General features: G+C 41.2%; 1 protein-coding gene across 5 annotated transcripts in view; it reads right to left on the reverse strand.

The window, feature by feature from the left end:
* The window catches only part of arid4b (AT-rich interaction domain 4B), a 38,487-nt gene that overhangs the window by 6,564 nt on the left and 6,673 nt on the right, over positions 1–25,250 (reverse strand). For 4 of the 5 annotated variants that reach the window (XM_046401110.1, XM_046401106.1, XM_046401109.1 and 1 more), the window contains exons 3-17: positions 20,076–20,186; positions 16,385–16,450; positions 16,006–16,096; positions 14,459–14,538; positions 13,987–14,078; positions 11,289–11,430; positions 9,968–10,047; positions 6,172–6,248; positions 5,015–5,163; positions 4,835–4,907; positions 4,053–4,147; positions 3,839–3,936; positions 3,403–3,601; positions 3,080–3,282; positions 398–580 (exon numbers count right to left, since the gene is read on the reverse strand). In XM_046401110.1, coding sequence (XP_046257066.1) covers positions 398–580; positions 3,080–3,282; positions 3,403–3,601; positions 3,839–3,936; positions 4,053–4,147; positions 4,835–4,907; positions 5,015–5,163; positions 6,172–6,248; positions 9,968–10,047; positions 11,289–11,430; positions 13,987–14,078; positions 14,459–14,538; positions 16,006–16,096; positions 16,385–16,450; positions 20,076–20,186 — 1,739 coding nt within the window. The remainder of the gene's footprint in view (positions 1–397; positions 581–3,079; positions 3,283–3,402; positions 3,602–3,838; positions 3,937–4,052; positions 4,148–4,834; positions 4,908–5,014; positions 5,164–6,171; positions 6,249–9,967; positions 10,048–11,288; positions 11,431–13,986; positions 14,079–14,458; positions 14,539–16,005; positions 16,097–16,384; positions 16,451–20,075; positions 20,187–25,250) is intronic. The other variant, XM_046401111.1, reaches the window with a different exon arrangement.

Genomic DNA, 25,250 nt, shown 5'->3' on the forward strand with positions numbered 1-25,250 from the left:
AGAATTGTTTATCCAAAAACCACTGGACGGGTAAAACTGATTCAAATTCAAGTCTGTCTGTAGAATTTGTAGAGAGACAGACAGCTGGGGGACAGACAGACAGACAGGGGATTCAGACAAAACTGAGTGAGGGAAGCTGAGGAATGATCCACATCAACCCAATACTCAATTCTGTTTCTGCCACTAGATGGCCCAGTGTTCTCCATAATCAGAGTACTGACCATGGGACTGGATCAGGTGAAGCAGAATTGTGAGGAAGGGATGTATCTGTTACTGCTGCAGGGACACCCATGTAGTGGTGATCCCTGAATTAAAGGTTAGGAGCCTTTTTTCTCTCTTTTTTTTTTTTTAGGGTGAATATAGACGTTAGGTGATTTCTCCCCAAGTCCTGTCTTACCTGACGTTCCAGCCACAGTAGTGCACCAGGTAGAGCACCTCTCCCCCCTCCACGTCTGCCTCTTTCACAGTGGCCTCGTACGTCTTCAGATTGCGGCCTCGCCCATACCTCACCTGCACCTTCATCCCCGGGGGGTAACACTCAAACTCCTCCCCTTCCTCCCCCTCCTGACTGCTGTCATCCCTGCAAGAAAAACAGTTCAGCACTTCCTGGCCCTAGGCTGCCCCATTGAACACCAACAGAACCCCCACCCACCCAACTCACTGCCAGCTGCTAGGAAGCCTGTTTTCTATTTAATTTGCTCCACCCTTGCGTTCCCTGTCCTGTTTACAACACTAGGCACTGACCTATTAGAAACATAAACTTCCCATTTTTGTCCTGCCTTAACTCTAGCCCATTGTAACCTAGAGCAAGTTGCAGTATTAACAACTGAATCATTTACAGTAAGCCAGTCAAAGAACAGTACATGGAGTGTTTCAGTAAATAAAAAATCATTCTTTCATGGCAAAAATCAATCATCTTGCATGGGAAATAACACTACTGTTAGGAGGCTAACTAACCCTACATCGACACACAACAACATACTTGGGATTGTCATTCACACACACACACACTGTAAGAAACAAAGCAGCCACAAGGAGGAGCTAGTGAGAAAAAGTCAGGAGATGTCGAAGCTGGAGGGTGGTGGTGCAGAGTGCCAGTAAGTGGTTTAGGCGCAGGGGCCACAGGAGCCACAGGGGCGGGTGAGCACAGCAAAGCACAACTTGGCAGGCAGCACAGCAACTTAAAGTCAGACTACAGCATTGGGCAGAAGCACGACTACCAGATCCAATTTGGCCTGCTGCCACACACAGCAGCTACAACATGGTGCTCCACGCAATCCCTCTCATACCTAACTGCTCCAAGCATGTGCTTTCTGCTGACAACTACGGTAATTCTCAACAAACGCAAATGAAGAAGATGCACTTGTTTGCGCGTCAGAACAACTGTCACAGCTGAAGGAACTGTTGCCACCCTAAGGCTGGGGTCCAGACTAAACTCTCAATGCCAACTCATGCTGCACATGATCAGTTTCATAGACCTTTTCCACCACTCAGTGCTAAGTATGGACGCAAAATACAAACAAGCACAGGTTGGGTATCACACAGTAGGACACAACACAATTAGAGCTGCAAAGATTAGTCAAATAATCAGTTTGTCAAGCAACAGAAAACAGTTTGTATCTATTGCAATAATCATTTAAGTCATAAAAAAAAAAACTTGGTCATACATTATAGTAAAGGGAACATTTTGGAGTTTGGGGCGTTTGGGGAGTTTGTTGTTACAACCAAACAAGACATCATTGTTATGAACACTTTTCACTGCATCCAAATGTTCAATTCCAAAAAAACCTGCATAATTTAATTTTAGTCACTGTGCATTATTATGCACGGAAAAAGTCGGTCCAGTCGTACACTTACAATAAAGCAGTTGAGCAGGCTTCATCAGAAGAAAGATAGTATAAGGTAAGCAGTACTGACACATTCACTAAACAATCACTACAGAACAGGAGTTTCCCCTCTATATAATAAACCACTCTGATTAATATAAATTAAAAACATTATTTTCCCATTTAAGCTCAGTGCAAACTCATTCTCACTGGGTACACACAGTCTCTACTTCTGTGATCCACTGAACAGGTCTTGATATAAGATCAGATCAGATTAGCCTACAGGTTGTCTGCTGTGTGATTCTGTCCCTCACACTGCAACATAATCTGCTGCCAGGACCACTGATCCTGACAAAGCCAAAGGATCAGAACTTCTCGACTGACAAAAAGTCCACATTTGATGATAATCAGCATGATCATACTGTAGTGTAGTGTACCCAAGGCCATTTTTCCACACTGAAAGTCACTTTTCACTCCAAAAGGTTACTGCATCTAAAGCACTATCTTGCAACTAATGCGCTAATGCATCAGTGATAACACACACACACGCACACACAGAACATTTAATCAAGCTGAACACTGAAAAGCCAAAAAATGAGTGAAAGGACAGAGAGAAAGAGAGAAAGAGAGAGAGAGAGAGAGACAGGGAGAGAGAAGCAGGGGGAGACAGAGAGACAGGGAAGGAAAAGGGACAGAGATAGATCAGGAGAGGGCAGAAATCGAGATGATTACAGCCATGTTGTGTGCGTTGAGTGAGTGAGGCTGGCCACGGTCAAACAATCCCAGCCGCAGAGGGAGAGAGCACAGCATGACATGCCGAGTGAAAGGTAGCAGTCAGGCTTTGGTGCTCTAAGATGTCTCTGCCAGCTGATGCCAACTAAGCCACGAGAAATAATAATAGCACAGAGGGCAGTGGGTAAGAGCTTAGTTAGGAGAGAGACAGAGAGGAGAGCATTCCTCTCTCTGGTTAGCAGCTAGAGGTGGATTGTGGGTATACTGGGAATTAGTACCATTAAAGTCAGAAGGGTCCTCGATCTGCCTGTGGTTTCTCAGGTTCTACTGCCACCAAGTACAGCGAATGCCTCAGGTCATTTTGCCAGGAGAAACTTTAAAAATTGTCATGCATTCAAAGTCAGATCGGATACTATCAAAGTTTCACCATGCAGGAGCCCTGCATGGAGCTCCTGTTTGTGCCATGAGGTTTTTTATTTTTACCACCCTGGTTGGAGGGACCATCCTTTCAGACCACCTACCCAGAATTGTCCTTGCTCTCCTGCTCCTCATCGCACTCCTGCTTCATGCTCTCTGCTCCAAGGCGAGCCGTCGATGAGCCCTCATCTGCGTCTACTCTGAGGGAACCATCATCCTCGTCCTCATCGTCATTTCCGCTGTCCTTTGCTTCTGTTTTTGATGGTTCAGGTTCCAATTTGTTTCGGGTCGAATCAGGTTTCTCTTCCTGTGAGAGAAGGATGCTTTCATTATGATGAGCACAGGAGGTCTGAAGAACTTAATGAACAAATACCTGACGCATGAAATGAAAAAAGGTTTTAATCAAACAGTATTTAGGAGAACGCACCTTGCAGACAACAGGCGGTGCACTACAAGGTTCTCCATCCACCAGGGTTGCCTGCTCTTCAGAGCTGGAAGCTGTGGCAGCTGTTCCTCCCACCTCGCCCTCAGACTTCACGTCCCCTTTGGGACCCTGCTTCAAAGGGAGGTCCATCCTGAAGGTGATTGCGGTGGAAGTGCAGTATTCCTCAAATCCATACAAATACCTGGATCATAAAATAACATGTCCAAAAAAACCACATTAAGTTCTACTGCTCCCCTCCAAGACACACACCCACGGCAGCTGGCACTGTTAAAAGTTAATCTTGCAAAGACAGAAGCTTTAATCAAGAGACTACAAACTGCGTGTCAGTTTTCACAGAAAATTACACAAACAAAAGCTGCCACTGTCCCGCAGAGTTTCTAACTACAAAGCTTTGAGGAACAGCAGTGTCTTTACATACTTGCGGTAAGCACACTTGACATTGTAGCCTGCAGCCGAGTTGAGTACAGGGATTCCCAGATCCTGGTAGACTTGCTTCCAAACAGAGCCGCTTTCAATCTGCTCAAACACGGGCACAGAGGAAGACGCATCAAGAGTTGGTCATCATCAAACAAGACAAGTTTTACCAAAAGTCAAACTACACTAAGAGGAAACGCTGTCGAGGTGGCACTCACATTGTCAAAACCTCCCAGTTTGTGTACAAGCCTGTAGAGCTTGAACAGGTTCAGGTTCCTGTAGCCCAGAACAGGCCGTTTGTTGATGGGAGTTCCTGAAGAGGAGAAACAGTTTACAAACCTGCTGAAAATGTCTTATTATTCTGCTACAGGGTATTTTATTCTGAAAAGTTACTATTGCGTTTCTGTACCTTCAGAGGAAGTATTTTACTTAGTAAGTAGTATTATTAGCATAATGTCTCAAATATAAAAGTACTCACAATGCAGAAAAGTGTCCCTGTTGCATAATATGGGTTGTTTAATACTGATGTACTAATCTGTAATCTGTAACATTTTACTGCTGTGGCTGGCAGAGGTGGACCTAATTGTAACTATTTTCTATAATTCTGAGTTGTTTACAGTGTTGTTAACATTTTAATAATGGTACATCTTATTTTTGAAAATAGTCAGATATTTTAAACTTAATCTGATAAATAACAAGTAACTAAAGCTGCGAAACACATGTAGTGGAGCTAAAAGCGATGTTCTCACAATTGTAGTCAAGCACATGTATGAAGTAACATGAAATGGAAGCTCTCAAGTAAAGTAAAATTAAAAAAAAAAAAAAAAAAAAGTAGGCACAGATACAGAGGAAAAGAAAAAGATAATCAGTGTTATAAAACTCCACACGAACACTGAACCTTAAAATAAAAATGGGTCAGCCCTAAAATGACTGCACTAAAAAGAAAGTTTGTTCTGAGGAGACCTTGTAAACATCAGTCTTATCTGGACTCTGGGCTCACCTCTGTCTTCCATGAACTTGTACAGCTGCTGCAGAAAGTTCTCCCGCTCCTCTGGGAACGGTTCCACTTCCTCCTGCAGACAGGAAACAAGACAGTTTGAGGATCTTTTTCGTTTTCTTTTTTTTTTTTTCCACTTGGAGGTTGTAGGGTTGACTAGCATGTGCAGTGGTCTGCCTCTACCTCTTCCTCCTCGCCGCTGGCGTCTTCTTCCTGCTCTTCCTCTTCATCGTCATCGTCATCCTCGCTGCTGGAACTTTCTTCTTTCACTTCTGTCTTCCAGGTGCTGGGCACGATGAACTGCTGCTGGAACTCCATGGCGGCGTCCAGTGCTGTCAAATGCACACAGACACACACAGAGTAATATTGCATATTAACTTAATCCAGTAAGGCCTGCCTGTCATTTCCTGCTGCTGTAATCTAACAAACTGAGCTGACAAAATTCAAGCTAAATCATTTTTCAGAGGCAGAACAATTTTCGTGCTAAATAAACAGAGATAAGACGTGAACAGATGTTTCAATCAGGTTGCTCTTTACACCTCACACATGAAAAATCAACAGAACACAAGGCCAGTATTCTAAATGTAAGACTATCCTTCTTCGTTTTAAACCTCATAACATCTGTCACTGGGTGTTTAGAAGGTTGTTGTGTGCATGTAAGCCCAGTATGGAAGCAATCCAATAGGTGAATTATACTCAACCAAACCAGAGCACATTTAAGCAAAGTACCACAACTGAAAATTAATGTTAGCGTAAAAGATATAAGACCAATATACACAAATTGAACAGCATACAGAAGACATTTTGATGTGAACATGAAGAGGAGCAGCCACTGAAGACAGTACTTAGGAAATCTGTCAGGAGTGTTTGCAGTGATGCAGAGCTGCAGAAGCACTCAGCCACAATGTCACAGGTGGGTTTAAGTAGCATCTAACCGCCCTGCCAGATGCTTGTTTTACGCTTTTGTAATGTGGAAAATATCACAGTTGTGAGTCAACCACCTGTGAATACAAAGTCTGGTATAATACAGAGCTGTTTCCTAACTGTAATTATGAAAAAGTCAGAGCTCTGCAGCAGGGAAATGGGGGTACTACATGAAAAGCCTGGCAAGGACTTCATATAAAAATAGACTAGAAAGTGACGGGAGCTCTCCGCCACAGCATTCCACAGAACAAAAACAAGACTTCTCTTTCTTCAGTCTGTCTCGCTGCAACCCACTCTGCGAGTATTTTCTGCCAAGTGTGTCAGCACACAGAAGAGCCCACAGATGTCAGAGACTGGATGCACGCTGTGAACCAGATCTATGACATTCACCTCTCGAAGCTTTGTTTTACACGCACCTGGTTTGAGCCCTGCATCGGCTTTTGGAGGACAATCGCTGTTCATCTCACGGACATCCTTCCGCAGCACAGTGTAACTGCAAAACACAGCAACTCCTATCAGTGTGTGCACTTAAGTGACATAGTGTGGACAGTAGTGAGTGTTACAACATCAAGGTCTGTCACAACTGTGCGACTGTAACCAATTGAACAACAACGCAGCCAAAATGTAAGATGACTTTTGATTTCCAGAAAACAAATGTATAAAAATGAAGGTAGTCTTAAAGTGACATTTCACCCAAAAATCATAAATATGTGTTTTTCCTCTTACATGTAGTGCTATTTATCCGTTCAGATTGTTTTGTGTGAGTCAAAGAGTTTTAGAGATATCAGCTGTCTTCTCTATTATCATGGAACCAAAAACCACTTCACTGGTGGTGCTCAAAGTCCCAAAAATACATTTGAGAAACTCAACAGTAACGTCAGACATTAGGAAAGAAATAGTTATTTATAGTTATAAATAAGAAAATAGTGTCTACATGAAACAGTCTAGTTAGATTAATAGCACTACAGTTTTTTTAGTTTTTGTCTGAGTTACAAAAACAACTTGAAAACCTGAGCAAAAAATGACTGCAGTCTCATCCGACATTCTTACATCTCTACAGCAGCTGGACTAAGTGTTGCCAATTTGGCAGACAGATGTATCAGTGGAGCTTGTAAGCTGAAAGCAGTCAGAGGCTTGGCAACTGTGCCAGAGAGATGATTTACTGTGGTATCTGTAGGCTGCCGATCCACTCATTAGATTTGTCAGAGTCAATTTAAAAAAAAAAGCAAAAGCTCATAGGAAACATCTTACTTTAAATCATAAATCAGGACCATAAATAATAAATTAGGACCATATATCAGCATGCTGTTGTTCACCCACATATTTGTCAGAATACAAATGCTAGCTAAAAGGATAAACAAGTCTACAAATCTAACCATCTCCAGCCATGCAAGCAGCTCTGCGAGGCTGTACTTAGGACACTAATGCTAACATCAGCACGCTAACATGCTCACAATGACAATGCCAACACGCTGGTGCTTAGCAGGTATAATGTTCATCATGTTCACTATCTTAGTTTAGCATGTAAGTGTGTTAACATTGGCTAATTTGCACCAAACAAAAAGAGGCTGATGGGAATGTCATTAGTTTTGGATTGAAAAAATGGAAACATGACAGTTTGACCTGTGGCAGGTCAGAGGATCACCAAGATGCTAGAATTCATCCCCCAGAGACCTTGAAAATAATAGAACATTTCATGAAAAACTATCCAAAAGATGTCAAAATATTTCTCTATGAACCACAAATGTCAACCTCCTGGTGCAGCTAAAAAAGTCAAAAGACAAACAGATAGATAGATCATATGACTAGGGCTGCAACTAATGTTCATGATACATGAATCTGCAGATTATTTTTGTGTGTGTGTGTGCAAAATGCGCATTTTCCCAATTACCAGTGCAAAATTTTAAGATATTCAATTTACAATTAAACAAAACGGAAAGTCTCAAATGATTAATTGATTTTAAAAATAGTTGTGGATTAACAAATTCCTTGATCAGTTGTTTCAGCTCGTAACATGACAAAGATTTTATTTTTTTTTTTAATCAATTCTGCAGTCCAATTTTGTTTAGCTGATATTGAGTCTTAGTTAAAAACCTATTCACAGAGATCAATCTGTTTCTGCATATATCATTAGCACAGACAAACCAGTCAAAAAAATAAAAAAAATAAAAAAATGGATTGTTTATGTTGCAACTATGGTAACCAGTTTTGGCTTAAAAAAAAAAAAAGAAAGAAAAGAAAGATAAAATAACCACTTCATGAAAACTCCTGTCTCTCCTCTGAATGCGACCTTGCTTTTCTTCCAAAAATGTTTTCCAAAGCCACATTGAATGGTTATCACAAACAATACCAAACTCTCCAGAGGAAAGTGAACACGCTGACCCCGGCGCCGTGCGGGAGGGGTCACGTGGCTTATGGATGTGACCCCTCTTCAAAGAACAAATCACACAGGGAGCATCAAGTTAGAATAACAGTGTAATAATAGATGAAAAGAGGCTGACATAAACGATAAAAAGCACAATACAAGTGGAGCATGCCTCTCGTGAAAGAGTGGAAAAGCCAACATCGGCTGAAGGAAACGGTGCAGCGTTTTAACAACTGTAGCATTGCTGAAAAGAGGGCACAGACAGCACGAATGCTGTGTTGATGCACGTGAAAAATGTCATCACGCTGAAAGTTTTCTGCAGCGGTTATACATGGTAAACATGTTCGTTTTAGGGAACTGTATCGACTCCTCTCTGTAAGGGCCACCTGCAAAACCTGCGACAGGTCAAACTGTCATGTGACATAAAGAGACGTCCCTGGTGCTGCATCACATCACATATGATGTCCACTTTTCATCACTGGTGGTATTCCATCCACATTAAAGCAAAGAAGGATCGGAGGGAAACACACCTGAAAATCTCATTAGCAATGATATAGATTTTCCGGCTTCTTACATTATTATTGCTTGTATCTATGCCCGGATACACTATGCTGGTTTCACTGAGTGAGGTCAAATTGCTACAGAAGAGAAAGGAAAACTGCTACAGTGTGATTTAATTTGTAACACTAGCAATCGTAGGGTGCCATGTTCCGACCGCAAATATTTCAGGAGTTCTCCACTGATTTATCGCCGCCTATCTTATCTCTCTCATCACCTCTACCCTTCACCTGACTATTAGCCAAAGCACAAACGATAAAAGGCACTTTTAACACTATTCCTGCTGCAGATTAGGGCTCACTGCTGATGAGTTACGCAGATTGTCTATTAAGGAATGCAGACTCAAAGCTGTTCTGTCATCAGTGGAATTCAAACAGACAGAAAAGTAGACTTTGGAACAGCAAGCAAACACCAGATTCATTTATGTCGAGAGTGAGCCATGTTTCTACCCACATACAGAGAGACTGCAGTAACAAACAAACCGCCAGCTGAGTGCAGGCTCCTGACAAGGCTTATTCCTCTTTGCCACAGACAAAACAGTCTGGCTGAGTGGTTCCACGCCGAGGGCAGGCTGCAGGGAAGCTACTCTACCTTACCTCAACAGTAACTTAGAGCCTTAGGACAAATAAAATAATACAACAAAGCACTATCAGGCACACAGTGATTTAAAGCTTGTAGGGAGGTCTGAGGTTATATTCATCTGAAGCTACAAATGATGTATCACTGACATTTTAATCCATTTTTTTGGTAACACAGACAATTAATTAGTCAAGAGGTATATATGTCATCTGACAGAGTTCCATCAAACAGAACAATAACACAGATTTGCCAGGAGTGGGAAGCTCAAACCACATCACGATACACACAGTATAAGGACAAAAGGCAAAAACACAAAAAATGACCAATAACGTCTGAAATATTTGTTAATACGAGTATGTGAGTATGTGCTTTAATTGCAAATGTTCACTGGACATATGTACCGTTACAACACTTTTGTGTGGGGATGTTCAGCACTGGCACTAAATGGTTAGTTAATTAACTGACTTACAGAAAATTAATCAAGACCAATTTAAATAAACTGCCAAGTTAAAATGCCAATCATTTGCTTATCACAGCTTCTCTAAATATTGCTTGGTTTTTACTTAATATTAATTGAATTTTTTCCTCTAAATTAAAAACATCATTTATGTAGGAATCTATAATGTCAAGTAATCTGGTGATAATCATAAGTGCGTCCCTACTTCACACATGGTGCAAACGTGGTTTTCAGCACATAAGTGATGACTCACAATTTTCCATCCTTGAAAGAGCGGACAAAGATGTTGTCCTTCTTCATAGTCACATCTTCATGGCAGTCCGGGGAGATGACCTTGTTGCACAGAAACAAGAGACAGTCAAGAGGTCAGATGAGGTGGTACACTGTGTGTGCGTGTGTGTGTGTGTTAAAGAACGACAGTAAAGTGGATTGGGGGGGTGGGGGTGTCACAGTACGAGTCAATGACTAAAGGAGTTTCAGCAAAATGCCACGCTGATGGATTACAAAATATGCTGCGTATGAAACAAAGACTAACACGCGAGCGTAGATGAAGAGCGATGTGTGACGGGGCTGCGCGCTCACACGCAGCATGTGCTGCTGCTGTGTACTGGAGCTGAGGAGCAGTGGGAGTTGTTCCAATGCCAGGGTCTAACCCAGAGGAGGCAACGCTGCTGTTACGGAGATCTGACTTTCACTAGGACCATATAAACAGCACACACAGACACACACATTTGCAGGGTGGATGCTTTTACTTGAACACTGTGACTCATGTTTGCTCTGTGACAGCATTTCCCTCTCCGACACATACGCTGCACGGCAAACGTACAAATGAAAGCAGCCACTGTACATGTTTCCTTCGACTTATTTTGCCAGGACAGTTTGTTACAGCCATGTATCATCTGTTGCATGAGACATCTCCACCCCTCTGCCATACGGTCAAAGTGTAAACATTACCAGGCGACTGTGCAATGCTCTTCTCTGGTCCGTCACAAGGAGGCGACATGGAGCTCAGTGAGCAGGCCAAGAACAACAAACCCTAGAGGTGGGGCCCTGCTGACTACACAGTTAAAGGGACAGCTTTCCCCACCCTCTCCCATTCTCCCAGCTCAGCTTGTAACACTTACATAAATAAACAACGCCTGTCACCATTGCATTGTGTGCTAAATGTGGTTGAAAGTTATGGGTGGGTTGAAAGAAATGAACCAGAAAATACTGAAAACATTAAACCAGTGTTTGTGCTGCATTGTTGCACACATCAGGGAGAACGAGTCATATCTTTTTTGCTCCACAATAAAAGTTGAGCTGTTTTGCTTTCTGAAATTCTTGGGATTATAGTATTCGGGTTGCTACTGCGAAAATATGTCTTATTTACAGAACTCAACTGACGGCAACAAGATCTTTCACGGTAGGTAAATTCTAACGCAATGAGATAATTCTGTCTGAGGTTACACAAGCAGGCGTTTAGATGAGATGGCACAATGCTGGGAGGATACTGGAGGAGCAGCAGCAGTGGTCCCTGTTTGTTCACTGTGATGGAGCAGAGAGCAGTGAAGGAAGGGAGAACATGAGCTCACCAGTGCAGGATACCACGTGGTCTTCTTTTTGTCCCCGGTGGCAACCCCCTCCACACAGACCACTTTGCCGAACAGATCCTCATTCTGCCGCTGATCACTCTCTTCCTCTTCACTGGAGGATGAAGACAACTCTTCTTCTTGACTGTGTGAGGAAGAGAACAGTTTACTGCAAGGACTTCACTTCAACAAGGTACGGTGAGCATGTGGATGTTTATGAACACATTCTTTAACATTTCTAACATCTGGCAATTTCAGTTCAGTATATACACAACTGAGAACATGACAAAGTTTTTCTAAAGAGCTGAAAGAAGTTGACTTTGATAAAAATTAGGAATGGTAGGCATTTTTGCTTGAAAAATTACTTTTGTTTCAGTTTCTGTGAGACATTGCTGCTTTCTTACCTCAGGTGATTTAAAAATGAATAATTTTTAGTTTTGCTCTGCTTGTTATCCAACACAAGCCATTTGATGACATCACCTTGGGCTTTAGGATATTGGAATGGGTATTTATGACTATCTTCTGACTAAATAATTTGTCAGTTAATAGTGAGAATAATTAGTTGCAGTTGCAAATTAAACATAACTCCTCTATTTTGGAATAATGTATGAAATCTGGTGACTGTTCATATTTTCTGGATGTGCGCAAAACTCCTTATACAGTAAGTTCCCCAGCTATCCCAGAAAACTTACTGAAAGCGCTGACATTTGACTGAGGAAAGTGCCATCAACTTATCTCCATTTTTCCACAAAAATGTAGCACAGCACTGTGTTGTGTTTGCTCAAAAGATACTGGCATTTCATATTAAATCCATGCTCCATATAAACTGGTTAGGAAAATAAAGTAGCGTGTCCTGGTTTCTGAAAACCAATCATCTTTTCGTCTAACTGCTGTTCAGCTAGAAAACATCAAAAGGACTCAAACAAACAATCCACAGCACAGTGAAATGTAAGGCCCGCTCTAATGGGGAGCTCACTCATTAGGATCAGTGTATTGTCTGACAGACATCCTGATGCTCAAGATGACGCCCTGACTGTGACCAGAAGACAGGCAGCCATGTCCCTCAGAAATCATGCAAGCAGCACCAACAGGCAAACAGATCCTTCATCCTCCTTTTATGACTCACTAGGCCTGCTCTGAGCACAGCTCTACGTACATACATACACACACACACGCACAGATACAAAGACAGACAGACAGACAGACACTCACACACACACACACAGTCTGGCACGACTCAAGAGCAGTAAATCAGCCAGGCTACTACAACTACAACTACAACAACAACTAAGCTGTGAATCAAAGCTCTCCAGCTACGTAATAAAGGACAAACTGTAATTCATGTAGGGAAGAGTTTCCTCTTCATATAATGACTATTGTAGCAGGGATTATTGGACAGTTACTTTTAAGACAGGAATAGTTTGACATTTTGCTTTCTTGCACAGTCCTCATTACCAGCATTTGTGGGTTGGGACCTTACACAGCATCCACTAACTTCAATGTATGAATGTGTACATGAATGATACACTAGAATAGCTCTAAATAAATGTAGTCCATTTACCACTTAGCATATCTAAAGCTCACTAACTGATACATTACATCTTATTTGTTTAATCCACACAAAAAGAAAAATCTTGCATGATGTTCTACTGTGGGTTTCTTGGCTGAGATAAACAACTTCCTGGAGTAACTTTCTGCTGGTTCCCTGGAAACCTCAGTGGAAGATTTATCTGTGGTCAGTGGGGTTTTTTTAACCTTTGTACAGGGACAGGCTAACTGCTTTCCCTGTTTCCAGTCTATATGCTAAGCAAAGCTAAGTTAATCACCTGCTTGCTCTAGCTTCATATTTAGCCAACAGACTTGAGAAAGGTATCACTTCTCTCATCTAAATCCTAACAAGAAAGCAAATATGCACATGTCACACGGTGAAATACTCCAGTAACAGAAGAAGAAAGGAGACCATCTCCACAAACAAGTGACGATGCTGTTTTCTTTTTCCAGTAATCTCAATCATTACTGTACTGTCAATACTTGTAAATCTGGAGAAAAGACACTACAATGCAAAAGAAAGTCCAAGGTGCTAATGTGCAGCTGGGACTGTTTCAAGTCAATATTGCATCAATGTTTAGAGTAATATTGACTTTTCTCTCAGTGCAAGGGGTGGCAGAAAATGAGATTATGTAGCAGAGTGTCCTTTTTATAACAGAGAGGAGCCACAATTACACTCAGCACCAAAAAGCCCTGAGAAGTTCCTATTCCCTGATGAAAACTCAGCAATCTCCCAGGAATACGCACATCAGAGCATAAAACACCCACTAGAACATTGGAGTCAAAGGAGGGAGGAAAAATAGACATGATATTATCTGTAATATTCAGCAGGACTACACCATGCTCACACTGCCTCTCCAGCATGCACGCACGCATGCACAGGAGCCCAACTTGATTAAGGAGCTGGAGGAGGAGGCGGGTAGGAGGTAGGAGGCGACTCCTCTTCCAGGCCTCAGGGGCTGCTTATGAGGGGGACGGAGATGAGAGTAAATCTTTCATTTCAACTGCTGTCAGCATACTTAGAATGGAAGGAGCCTGTTGCTAGTGACTGGATCGGTACAGAAAATCCCTCCACACCAGCATCACAGACCTCTGATATATTAGGTTTGATATGAGCCCTGCAGGATGTACAGAGAAGAAAGACGATACTCACATTGGGTTTGATCGACGGCCTCGGTTGCCCTTCTTGCCGATGACAGGTGTGCCAAAGTGCTCGGGGTTGGTGAGAGGGAGTCTGTCGAGTGTCTGCAGATGAAACAAACAACAGCAAAGGGCCTCAGTGCCACGTTCTCATAAAATAAATTCCAATACAAAAGATTTATCTTCTAAAACTGAAACAAAGTCCCTTCTTGAAATTTCATCATCTACAAATGGAAGGATTTACTCAGCTCTACAGACGCAGTTTATAGTTTAGAGTTTATGCTCCCTGGAAATTTTTCACAGCTCAACTTCTAAATGCCAATATGGGACCATTCAAAAGCAGTATTTTAATTTAAGCAACATGAATAGAGACTGTTGGTGACTAAATAAAATAACAATGAAAAGACAGAAGCTGGAAAACAAGCTTTGCTGAAAAAGCTGAGAGATGAAGCCAGCATAAAAGTGCGGGACAGCACAGGACTTGCCTCGCTCTCTGCAAAGTGACGCGCTCCTTTCAGGCAGAGAGAGGAACGCCTCAGGGTCTTCTCATCGCCGTCGTCAAACACTGCAGAGATGAGAGGCAGACTATTAGGCTGCTGTATGTAGGCCAGGAGTCCACAAACACATACAAACAAACACGTACACACTTAAGCACAAATAAACTCCCGTCTCAGTTACAGAATGTCTACTCGATTTGTGATATGTTACAAACAAACTATGCTGGACTTAAAGGCCCCCACAGATCCTCCAGCCGGCAGTGACAGAGTTGCTTAAGGCTCACAGCTTTATCAGAGCCCTCAGCTGTACACAGAGCAGAGTACGGGCTAAATAAAAGACAAGTTGATTATTTATCCAGTAACTGATATCAAACCTGTCTGACATTAAGTCTCCATTCACTAACTGCAATAAGCATCCATATCAAATAACATTTAATATCAGAATATGTACCATATCAAAAAACTTTCACTTTCACCAAATTGCTTCTAAAGATAAACCCAGGAGAGTAAATCCTCAAATTCCTTTAATCACTGTTCAAATGTACCTGACTCGTGTTTTTGTTTTGTCCCTGATGAATTACAAGAAGGGAAATGTGCGAGTTGAGTGTTTGGAGCTCACAAAAATCCAGTGGGAACTCTGAAGTGACGAGCAACCACTGAGATATAACAGAGCTGAGCAGCAGTCTATACTCTGTATACTTTGGATTATCCAGCAGCATAGCTGTGTACTCATTTCAGACTTGCAGTTCCAAATTGGAAGTATCTACCGGCTTCACCTTCTTAAATATGAGAATTTGTTGCTTTTGTCTGTTTCATGCAACTATAAATTCAATATGTTTGGGTTTTGGACTGTTGCTTAGACCAAAAGAACAGACAAGCTGGGGATGTCACCTTAACACTGATGACTAATTCATCATTTGAAAAGCAAAACTAGCAGATTAATCAATAATAAAATTTATCTTTAGTTGCAGCCCTACATGCAGCATTTACCAACACTGCTTACTTGTTGTATTACGCTGTATAATTATTGTACTGCTGACTCAGTCAGCCTCTAAAGCTTCCTGTGACTGAAGCGAGATGTTTTGCTGATCACCAACACAGTCATGGAGGTTATACTATTCTTCCACCTCATTATTTGTCATCATTAAGATAAGCTATGAGTTGACTTTGTCCATTACTTACATACTTAATTAATTAATTAATTGCATTGGGGTGAAATGTATATATTTGCCCCCAGTTTATTTTATTTTTACTGGACATTTAAATAATCTCACAAACAGCCATAATGGATGGGAGTGTAATGGAGTTTAAGATAAACTGAGCATGTAAACTCACGGCAACTTTTCACTGTGTGAAATCACGTAATTCTTTACCTTTTCTGAGGAACCTTCAGCTTCTTTCAACAACTTTAAATATAACACACACGGAAACCTTTAAAACCACTGAACACACAACTGTTTTTTTCCAAGCTAGCTGTAGGGAGAGTACAAGTGTTTGAGTGAGGAGGGAAAGTAGACAGTTTGTTATTGACTTACCAACAGTATATATACTAGCATCGGTCAGTTTATTGATTGTGGCCTCCTGGTAGACTCCATCCTGATTCTTCACCTCCACAACAGCACCCACCTGTGGGACATATATGCTGCTGTTACTTGGCACTATAACATACCACTAATAATAAATCTAAAGATGTCTTGAAGTAATGAGGCAACCAAGCTGCTACAAGAATCTTAATTGACTTAAAATTTAATTGCAAAGCCGATGCTTTATGATGATGGATGCTAGAGTGCTTTTTCTACATTCATTATGGTTTTGTAGCCTGAGCCAAAAAAGACACACAAGTAATCAAGAGTAATTAATAACAATATGTGTGTTTCAAGCTGACCCTGGGCTGTTTCATCTTTCCTGCCTTACCTTTAGAGGTCCTTTGATGTTTTCATCATGGACCTCAGCCGTGGACAGATCTGGTTTAAAGGTGACCTGGAAGGGAGGGGGTGACAGGGGAGGAGAATCAGTAACACGGATAAACAAACAATTCCCCAAAGGCCTGACCAGGCCACGACAATGTTCCACTTCACAGAGGCAGCACATCCCTGCCAACGCCGCTGGACTGCGATACACTGATTACAATGATGGACTCCTTCACATAATTGATGGCAGAGAAATAGGTTTGTTGTTTTGAATTGGTTTGTGATAAAACACTAGTAAAGGTGTCACGCAGCATGTAGGTAACCATTTAATACTATGGCTCATTTCTTGCATCATGGAGTGTCCGTCCCAAACTGGCAACAGCGCTGCATCTGTTCGTGTCAACTGCTGTGGACTTCTGTTGAGAATGATAGTGCTAGGCTAGCTGACTACCAACATCACCACCAACACCCCCATGCTTCTGCAGCCTTGCTTAAGTGAGCCAACGTCATAATCTGATCATGATGTGGCAGTCTTGCATCTGCATGGTGACCTGGCAACAAACGAGGGACAGAAAAGACCACAAGGCGAGCGTGCGTGTGCTCTCTCTCTTACACACACACAGCCATTCACTGTCACATATTTTCCAAGGAGCATGTGTGAAAAGTGTCGAAGCAGCCAGAAGCACAGAATCTGTTTAGCATTACAAATTCCCTTCCCTGCATTATATATCAAAATGCTCACGTGTTTCTTTCGGTTTCCCGAGGGAAATTAAAACTATTTTTGAGAGCACTGGCTAGTAAAATAGTAACACAATCATAATGGAAAACTGATTTCACTTTTATTGACTGTGAATTAGTGTAGAATGAACCTCCATACACTGGCAGAAAAAGACGTTAAGCCAACAGCAAAGAATGAATGTGAATGTCACTGTGAATGCAGGATTAAAACAATGAATGAAACAAATGTACACTGTAAGATGCTGTTGAATTGTCAGGTCATAGAATAAGAGAAGAGAAAGGCATAAACCGTTTCCTGAGGCAGCCTTTCATCAGTTATGGAGATAATAACATTCCTGCTCAGTGGAATAAAGGAATCCCTCTCTTCACAGGGTCCTACACAGACAGAGAGAGGGTGACTCTCGCTATCCAAAGCTGCAGCTAGAGAGTATCAGCAACACTTGGCCATCCTGATGACCTCCAGACTGCGAGCTTGGTTACTGCATGGCTCAGCATATTTCAGACAAATGTATGTAATATGAATAAGTGTAGCTCACAGTCCATCACAAGATTGTGTCTTCCAATAAGCCTAAAAATGTTGAGCTGCAGGATGTTTCACTCTACTTAATTCAAAGTGGTTAGTGAGCATTAGTCTAAATGCATGAGTGTTTCTGTTTGATAAAGAAACACGAAGTGAACTTTGATGATAATTCATATAAGTAAATTTGACTGAGGAGGAGTATTCTGTGTATCCTCTGGCTATAATTAGCAAAATGACTTGATCAACAGGGACTAGATAACTTAGCTGAGTGCTAACTGCAACTGCAGTCGTTTCACTTATTTTCCTCAGGACCATTTCTCACCTTTCTGCTCCTGTCTCTTCACATTAAAAAAAACCCTCCTGCTGTTCTGATTTTACATGCTGTCTGCTTCGCCCTTATTTTAATGGACAATTTAACATTTGGCTGAGGGACACCATTTAAAAATTTGGCTAACACTGGCACGTTTACTGTGATGAACCTGCGTATGTGCCTTCGCTATATGTGACATCCTTAAATGTCTTGTTTATTGAGTTAGTTTGTATTAATGCTGCCTCTAATTTGAGCTTTTTACTTCTTAATAAAACTTAAGTTTAAAAATTGAATCTGTAATAATCTGACCAAAATTCATTTGAAAAATTCACTGTTATCTAATGCATGCCTTGTCGCCCCCTCAGTAAACTCTGCAATTGTTGTCTTTCTAAACACACGATGGAGTAACCTCATGTGCCTTCCTGAAGGGATAATAACTAAACCAACCACTAAACCATCTGAAAACTGATGTGTGGAAGTACTAACACCACTGATAAATTCTGGAGATTTTTTTCTGCTGTTTGGAAAATGCAGCAGTAAGAGTAATGTACATGGTTTCAATTCAAATGAATTTTGAACAAATTGCAAGTTAGCTATTTGTTAAACGATTGCAAAAAAAGTGAAAGTCCCTCAAATTAGTTATTTTTTGTTGAGCAGCTAACAGTATTCTGAATCTTCCCCGAGTGGAAAATGTTTTGACAGAAGATATGTTAGTCCATACAAGCTTAGACATTTCCTCTTTATCTTAATCAGGATCTTTTCATACAGAGAATTAAAGTTCCTTAAGCATTGTTATATGTGAGTCGAGATCTGCTTTTCTTCCTTTTAAGAGCATGTTTCATTTCTATTCTGCAGTAAAGAGAACTACCAGCAAATGTACTATAAACAGGCAGCACATGGACAAATGAATGTAACACAGGGTTAGTCCTAACTGATCACATGTATGCTGAACATGTCACAGTGAGTGATACTGACATGGTGCTAATTGACTTTTTGCAGGTCTTGTAGTACAGATCATCATCATAAATAAGAATGTCACACAGATCTTTCCCTGGGTTTTAAAAATCACTTGCAAGACACCAGCGCCATATGCCGCAGCCATCGACTTTGTTAAACAAGCAGACAGAGATTAATGAACCAAAGAGCCAAAGAGGAATTCATTACAGCAGAACATTCAGACTCACAACAACCACTGAATAATTGCCATGTTTCAACGTTTGTGTAACAGAGCTCATATTCACATTACAGCTACCCAAAAACAAAACCCACACTCAGCCAATTAGCATGTTAATTAATTTATGAGCTGAGACTGCCCTGTTAGCTCCATTTTAGCCCGCAAAATATAAACTAAGAACATCACGTGCTCTACTTTGTCCCGTTATTTGTCTCTGTCCATGAGACAAAAAAGCACATCATTTTTTGATTTCAAAATGGCAGAGCATCACTGCTCTTTTGTCTCTAAAGGGGGGAACTACAGTGCATTGACACAGTGAAAAAGCCAGCATCCAATCTTTGTTCCTCCCACACACTGTAGCAGAACGAGAGACAAGCGATCTGTCTCTATTGTATTATCCAGATGCTCCAGCCCCACTGGGAAATGAGATACTGTAGTACGAACATCATACAATGCCTTCATCAGCAAGGCATAAAACCAATGGGGAAATAGCAGTCGCACCGTCCCCGCCACAGACCAAGGAAGCCGTGGGCGAAAGGGACGACTGAGAATGTGATAGGTACCTGGTGGGCTAGGCCAGACCCTGCATTTGTCACAGCTGGGGCCCTGATCAACATTTCAATTGTGTGAGCAGTATTAACAACCTAAACAAGTGGTAGAGCTGTAGCATGTAAACAACACAGCTGGATTTTTTTTTGGCAACATCAGAGACAAGAAAATAATTTAAACATCTCAGAATCAATCTAATATGAGGACTTTTCTTCATCCCAACAATTTTTCTTTTCAGCGTGGCCATCTCCAATCTAACCACTGGACGCACACTAAAGCTGAGCTGTGCGATCTTCACTGTACACCCCTCGCACAAAGACAAGAGCCCCTAGCCCTCCTGCGTTCCACTTCACACACAGACACACAATAAATTTTTAATTTTGGATCTCTGAAATGTGACTTACCTTGGCCTTGACTAGCCTCTTGGCAGTCTTAATCTTGGCCTCACAGAAAGCCCCTCTGTACTTGGCACTCACATCCGTCCCTACTGTCAAGTAGGGGGGCTCCTCCAGAGTCTGGGGGGAAAAAAACAAGAAACCAGTCAATTCAAAGCCTTTTTATGTATGTATACACACATACATATATATAACTGGCATACCGACACAGGTGTATTCTCACAGTTAAGTCATGAGGACACACACACAAGCTTCACATAGTCAAGGCCAGCTATGCAAAAACCCACCCAGCTCAGTGATTCATCCATGGAAAACACATACCATCTGCTCTGGGTATTGGAAAACAAGCCTCTGAGGGAGCAAACAAAAAGGCCACTTCACTTTTGCTTTGATGACTACAAAGAAGAAGCTATCCGGAACACATAGCACCATCTTGTGTTATCATTGGATTGTTTATCAAACCTTTTTTTCCCCTCCTCAAGAACAGATTTACGGAGGGTATAATACACAGAGAAAACAGACTTTCTGTGTGTGTGTGTGGATAAGGGCAGATTATGTTTGTGGTTCGTGGAGTGTAGAGATGGATTCACTGAGGGTGTTTCACTAAGGCTCGAGGAAAGGCCTAACCTAACAGCGGTATATTTAGACATCTATCTAGAGTAAGACCCAAAGTGGGCCAGACTTCCTGCTGACAGGACACATCAAGACTCATTGCAAAATGTCACATATGCACATGATTGTCTTACTTAATGTGTAAAACTCCAAATGCATCTTATTTTAGCAGCGCACTGAACAAGGAAAGACATTGTCTTATTTTCTGAGTGAGAGAGTGTACTAATGCTCACTGGACTGAGCACGTTAGCTACAAAATTCTCCATCAAAAGATGTCTCAGCTCATTTAGTGGTCTGAAAAACAACTTCTACAAGTTAGAGAGTGACTGGAGTTAACTGCAACGACTCAAGATTAGATTTAGGATAGATTTTTTGCATTTATATTTGTTTCTTACAACTACAGTGTAATACACATCAAGTACATAAATCTCAGCCATGTTTAATTCCTAACAGCTGTTCATTTTCCCATAAAGAGGGCAAATAGGTTGCCATCCCAACTACAAAACAATGGCAGCAGTGTAGGAATTAACCACTGAAACTAGGTGCTGTTAGTCTCTGTGAGACGCACTTGTACCATGAGTGAACCACTTTTAGGAGGCGGTAAAAGACCACATCCGTGAATTTGAGGCCTTTGACATTTGTTTGCAGGTTATTTTTTTTATATCAAGGTCCTATGAAGGTCTTTTGCGATTGATTTTATAAACATGGATCCTTTGTTTATTGTAACCCATTGAGCTCTGGGTCAAAATGTCTGACTGCCTTCATGTAAACACTGGAACTTGTCCCCAATGTATTGCAAGGAAGCAAAACCTTGAGCGCCTTTACAGAACACCTCCACACTGACAGTGCTTTAGTGGATATAAATGGGGAAAAACAGAAAAAAGTAAAAGAAGAAAAACAGCTGCTATGGCTCTATTTCAGCAAAGTTTTACAGGTGCACCACAAAGTGCTAGCATGGATTGAAAACTACTTTTGGATTTGTGTAGTTTTGTTCAGTCTAGAGAGAGAAGCTGTTGAAATGCCGCTCATACCTGCCCTACAACCTTTTCACACTGACTGATGGACTCATCTCGCTGTGGACACTGTGGATACTAAACACTACTACTGTAAGGTTAGGGACATCAGCTGTATTGCCTTTCCTTATGTATCTGTGCAGCTGTATTATGTAGGAAAATAAAATATGAATATTCAATCAGGATTTTAACTTGGCAGATATTCAATAAAGGACTCAGATCAGTATCACAGCGTCAACATAAACATGATCAGATCAGCTGTATTCAGACTCACTACTGAAAGGCTAATGATGCTAGGTGAAATTCTCTGCAAATGCCTGAAGTCGAACAGGTGAAAAAGCTATACCATTAAAAATAACAGTAAAATCCACCAACAAAACAAACAGAAACTTGTAGGCACAGACTTAACCACAGAAATGGTCTGATTTATGAGACATTAACAGAGATGAAGATTATCTGGATGTGCAGACTGGTTATCTGACTGGAAAACACTCCCTTTCCATTAATCAGACAGGTTACACTAACTCTAAGCCAGGCTGCTGTGCAGAAAAACCAGAGTTTGTCTGTCGAGCAAATGGGATGCTCTGACTGATATCAAATGGTAGGAGTACAGTACTCTATATTAAAAAAAAAAAGAAAAAAGAATGGGGCCTGGCCAACTGTAATAAAGCTGTACAGCTTTGTGAAACATGTCCACTTAAAAGTTTGACATAGTTTTTTATCTAGTTCTGTAAAGAGACTTTGCATCTGAAACTTTTACTGATGGGGGTGCTCTGCTCACTGTGGATAAAAATATATAGCTGTAACCTCTATCAGTATATAACTACAAAGGGGGCTGCAAACAGAAAAAAGGACAGAAACATGTTTGTCAACAGATGGACAAGTTACAACGTCCGTGTGAACAAGGCCATGAGCCTGACACAGTCAAGCCAGGACAAGTTGCCTCTTCTTCTCTGTTGTCTCTGAGATTCTGACAGATGGGATTCAGGGGCAGAGTCCAGTGCACTTCAGCCTCCCCACCTCTCAGATAAACACCTCATTAGTCTTTAGTGCAGTCTGGCCTCAGCACCAGCTGCCCAAGCCAACACCAGGTTTACTTGATGCAGAGGCCATTTCCACCAGTTAACCAATGCTCTTGTTAGTCACAAAGCTGCACTGCTACTGTGTACTGTTCCAGCTCGTCTGTCACACTAATACTCGTCTCCTTTTACCTCTCCTGCTTCTAAGCCTGTTCCTTCCTTCTTCTTAGAGGAAGAGCAGGCTGATACTACTGGGTCAGAGAGGGCAGCTTGACAGCTGCGGCTGTCAAACTTCCCCAATTTAACAAGGCAGAGCTGATAACACTACTGAGGCCACTTTTACATTTGTCATGCTCACATGCCAAAACAAACAGAGGACAGTTTGCTGCTTCCACTGATAATGCTCCACCTCCCTGCATTCATAAAGAAATTCCATTCCTTGGATTAGACTTCCTATTAGCCTTCAGCTGTCTAGAGAAAAACACAGACTCTTTTTTTAGGATTATTTTCATCACTCCTTCCAGTGCTGAATGACAGATGTCTCCTCTGCTCACAAGATCAACCAATCTATATAACTAAGCTCCTGTGTCTTTGGGGGGTGTAACATCCTCTCACCAACTTGAAATAACCTAAAACGTCACACGTCTCGCAAGAGCTGCTCTCATCTAAGATTCTGTCACAAAAAGAGCAAAGCTGCAAGATGATCCCATAGCGCGTAATGTCAGTGTAAGTCAGCGTTATGGTAATAGCAGTGGTACAATCAAGACCGACTCTCTGGCTATTCACCTAGCTCCACTGATGTGCAAATTCCTCTCCAGGAATGCGTGTTTGATTAAACACATAAAAATGTGACTTGGCGACAAACCGCACCTGCGGCTGGCATGGTAAGAAATAAACATAAACTGTTTGAAAAATTTTGCCTTAGCTTTACTTAAATTGAATAATTACATGAAAAAAAGGGAGTAATTATAAAGATGATCTACTTGGATGTCAGTCAGCTGAGCACAGATATCACATTAGATAACAACTAAAATTTATTTGTGTCATAAAAGCCTTTTTCTCCTGCCTGTGCTGTTGCTATAAAGTATTGATAACTAGTGATCTGAAGCCTACTCAGTATGTAAGCCTTTCTAGTCAGGGGGGGGAAACAAAAATCAGGCAATACGGCTATATTAAGTGAGAGCTTTGAAATCATTCCAGCTCTACCAAAACAAAACATACTGGAGTGACGCTTGCAGCAGCAAAATAAGATCAGTTTCTGCTCAATAAAGACACTCCAGTTTTGAAAAATTTAACAGCCAACTCCACAGAGCGCCAGTTGAAAATAAGATGCTGCTTATTGTGCATTTCTCGGACAGCCTGAGTGACTGTAGCATTTTCATTCTACAACTCAGTAAAAAGATGCTTCCTGGGAGCTATCAAAAGGTAAAAGCTGCAAAATAAATAAATAAATAAATAAATAAATACAAATAAATACTGATGGCACAATTGTGGGTTGTTGGTCAACTGTTCCAATCGACCACAGGTTGAGGTTTCTCAGAGGCTGCCCCCACTGAAGCACACACATGTCCATTGCTGATGTATTAAGACACACCTGCATCAGTCACATTCAAGAAAATGTTAACCACTACAATAACAAGCAGATTCACAAGGTCCAAGTTCAATGCCTATGAATTTGCATTGTCAGTCATTAGTAACATGCATTTGTAGATGTGTTGTGCAGAAGTCAGTCTGGCTCCATTTTGTCCACTATCACTGAGGGTGTCACACACTGTTTACAGCCTATGATCACTCAGATCATTGATTCCAGAATATCTGCACCAGACTCCTTAAGTAACACTTTTGGATCGGAGTGCAGGCCAATTTCACCGGACTGAATACAAATCTGACAGACTCACACTTCTGGAAACCTCATGGTGATGTCCTACATCTTCACTCACAATATAACAGATGAATAACAAGTGGTGGAATGTAACAAAGTACATTTACTCATCCACTGTACTCAAGTGCAATTTACTTAAGTATTTATTTCCTCCATTTCAAGGGGAAATATTTTGTTTTTAACTCGACCAAATTTATTTGCCAGCAACAAGTAAATGCTCTCAGCACCCTGAAGGTTTTCATTTACTCTGGCTGATTAGACCTCTAGTCAGGTCTAAGTTGGGTGGAGCTATGCTGGGAATTTCACCTGACTCTATATACTAATAAAAATAATAATGTCACATTATTATTAATGTGCTTAGTTATTCCACCCTGACAGGTAGAATGAAGCATACAGAAGGGTTAGGAGTTACAGAAGCACAGTTTGTACACACCGACACTGACCTAAGAAGAAGTCAAATTAGGCACTGAAAGTGAAAACACCTGTGTGAGTGGATTATGGGTGTGCAGGAACTTTAAGATTTTAAATACTTTAAAAATTAACTAAAAATATGATACATTAACGATAGAAACTAGTTAGAATTTTAACTTTTGATATGGCCATAAACTTTTGATACGCTGAGTACATTTTTCAGACAATACTTATCCAGTTTTACTTA

Source organism: Scatophagus argus, chromosome 10 (assembly GCF_020382885.2).
Source record: "Scatophagus argus isolate fScaArg1 chromosome 10, fScaArg1.pri, whole genome shotgun sequence".
Taxonomy (NCBI): Eukaryota; Metazoa; Chordata; class Actinopteri; family Scatophagidae; genus Scatophagus; species Scatophagus argus.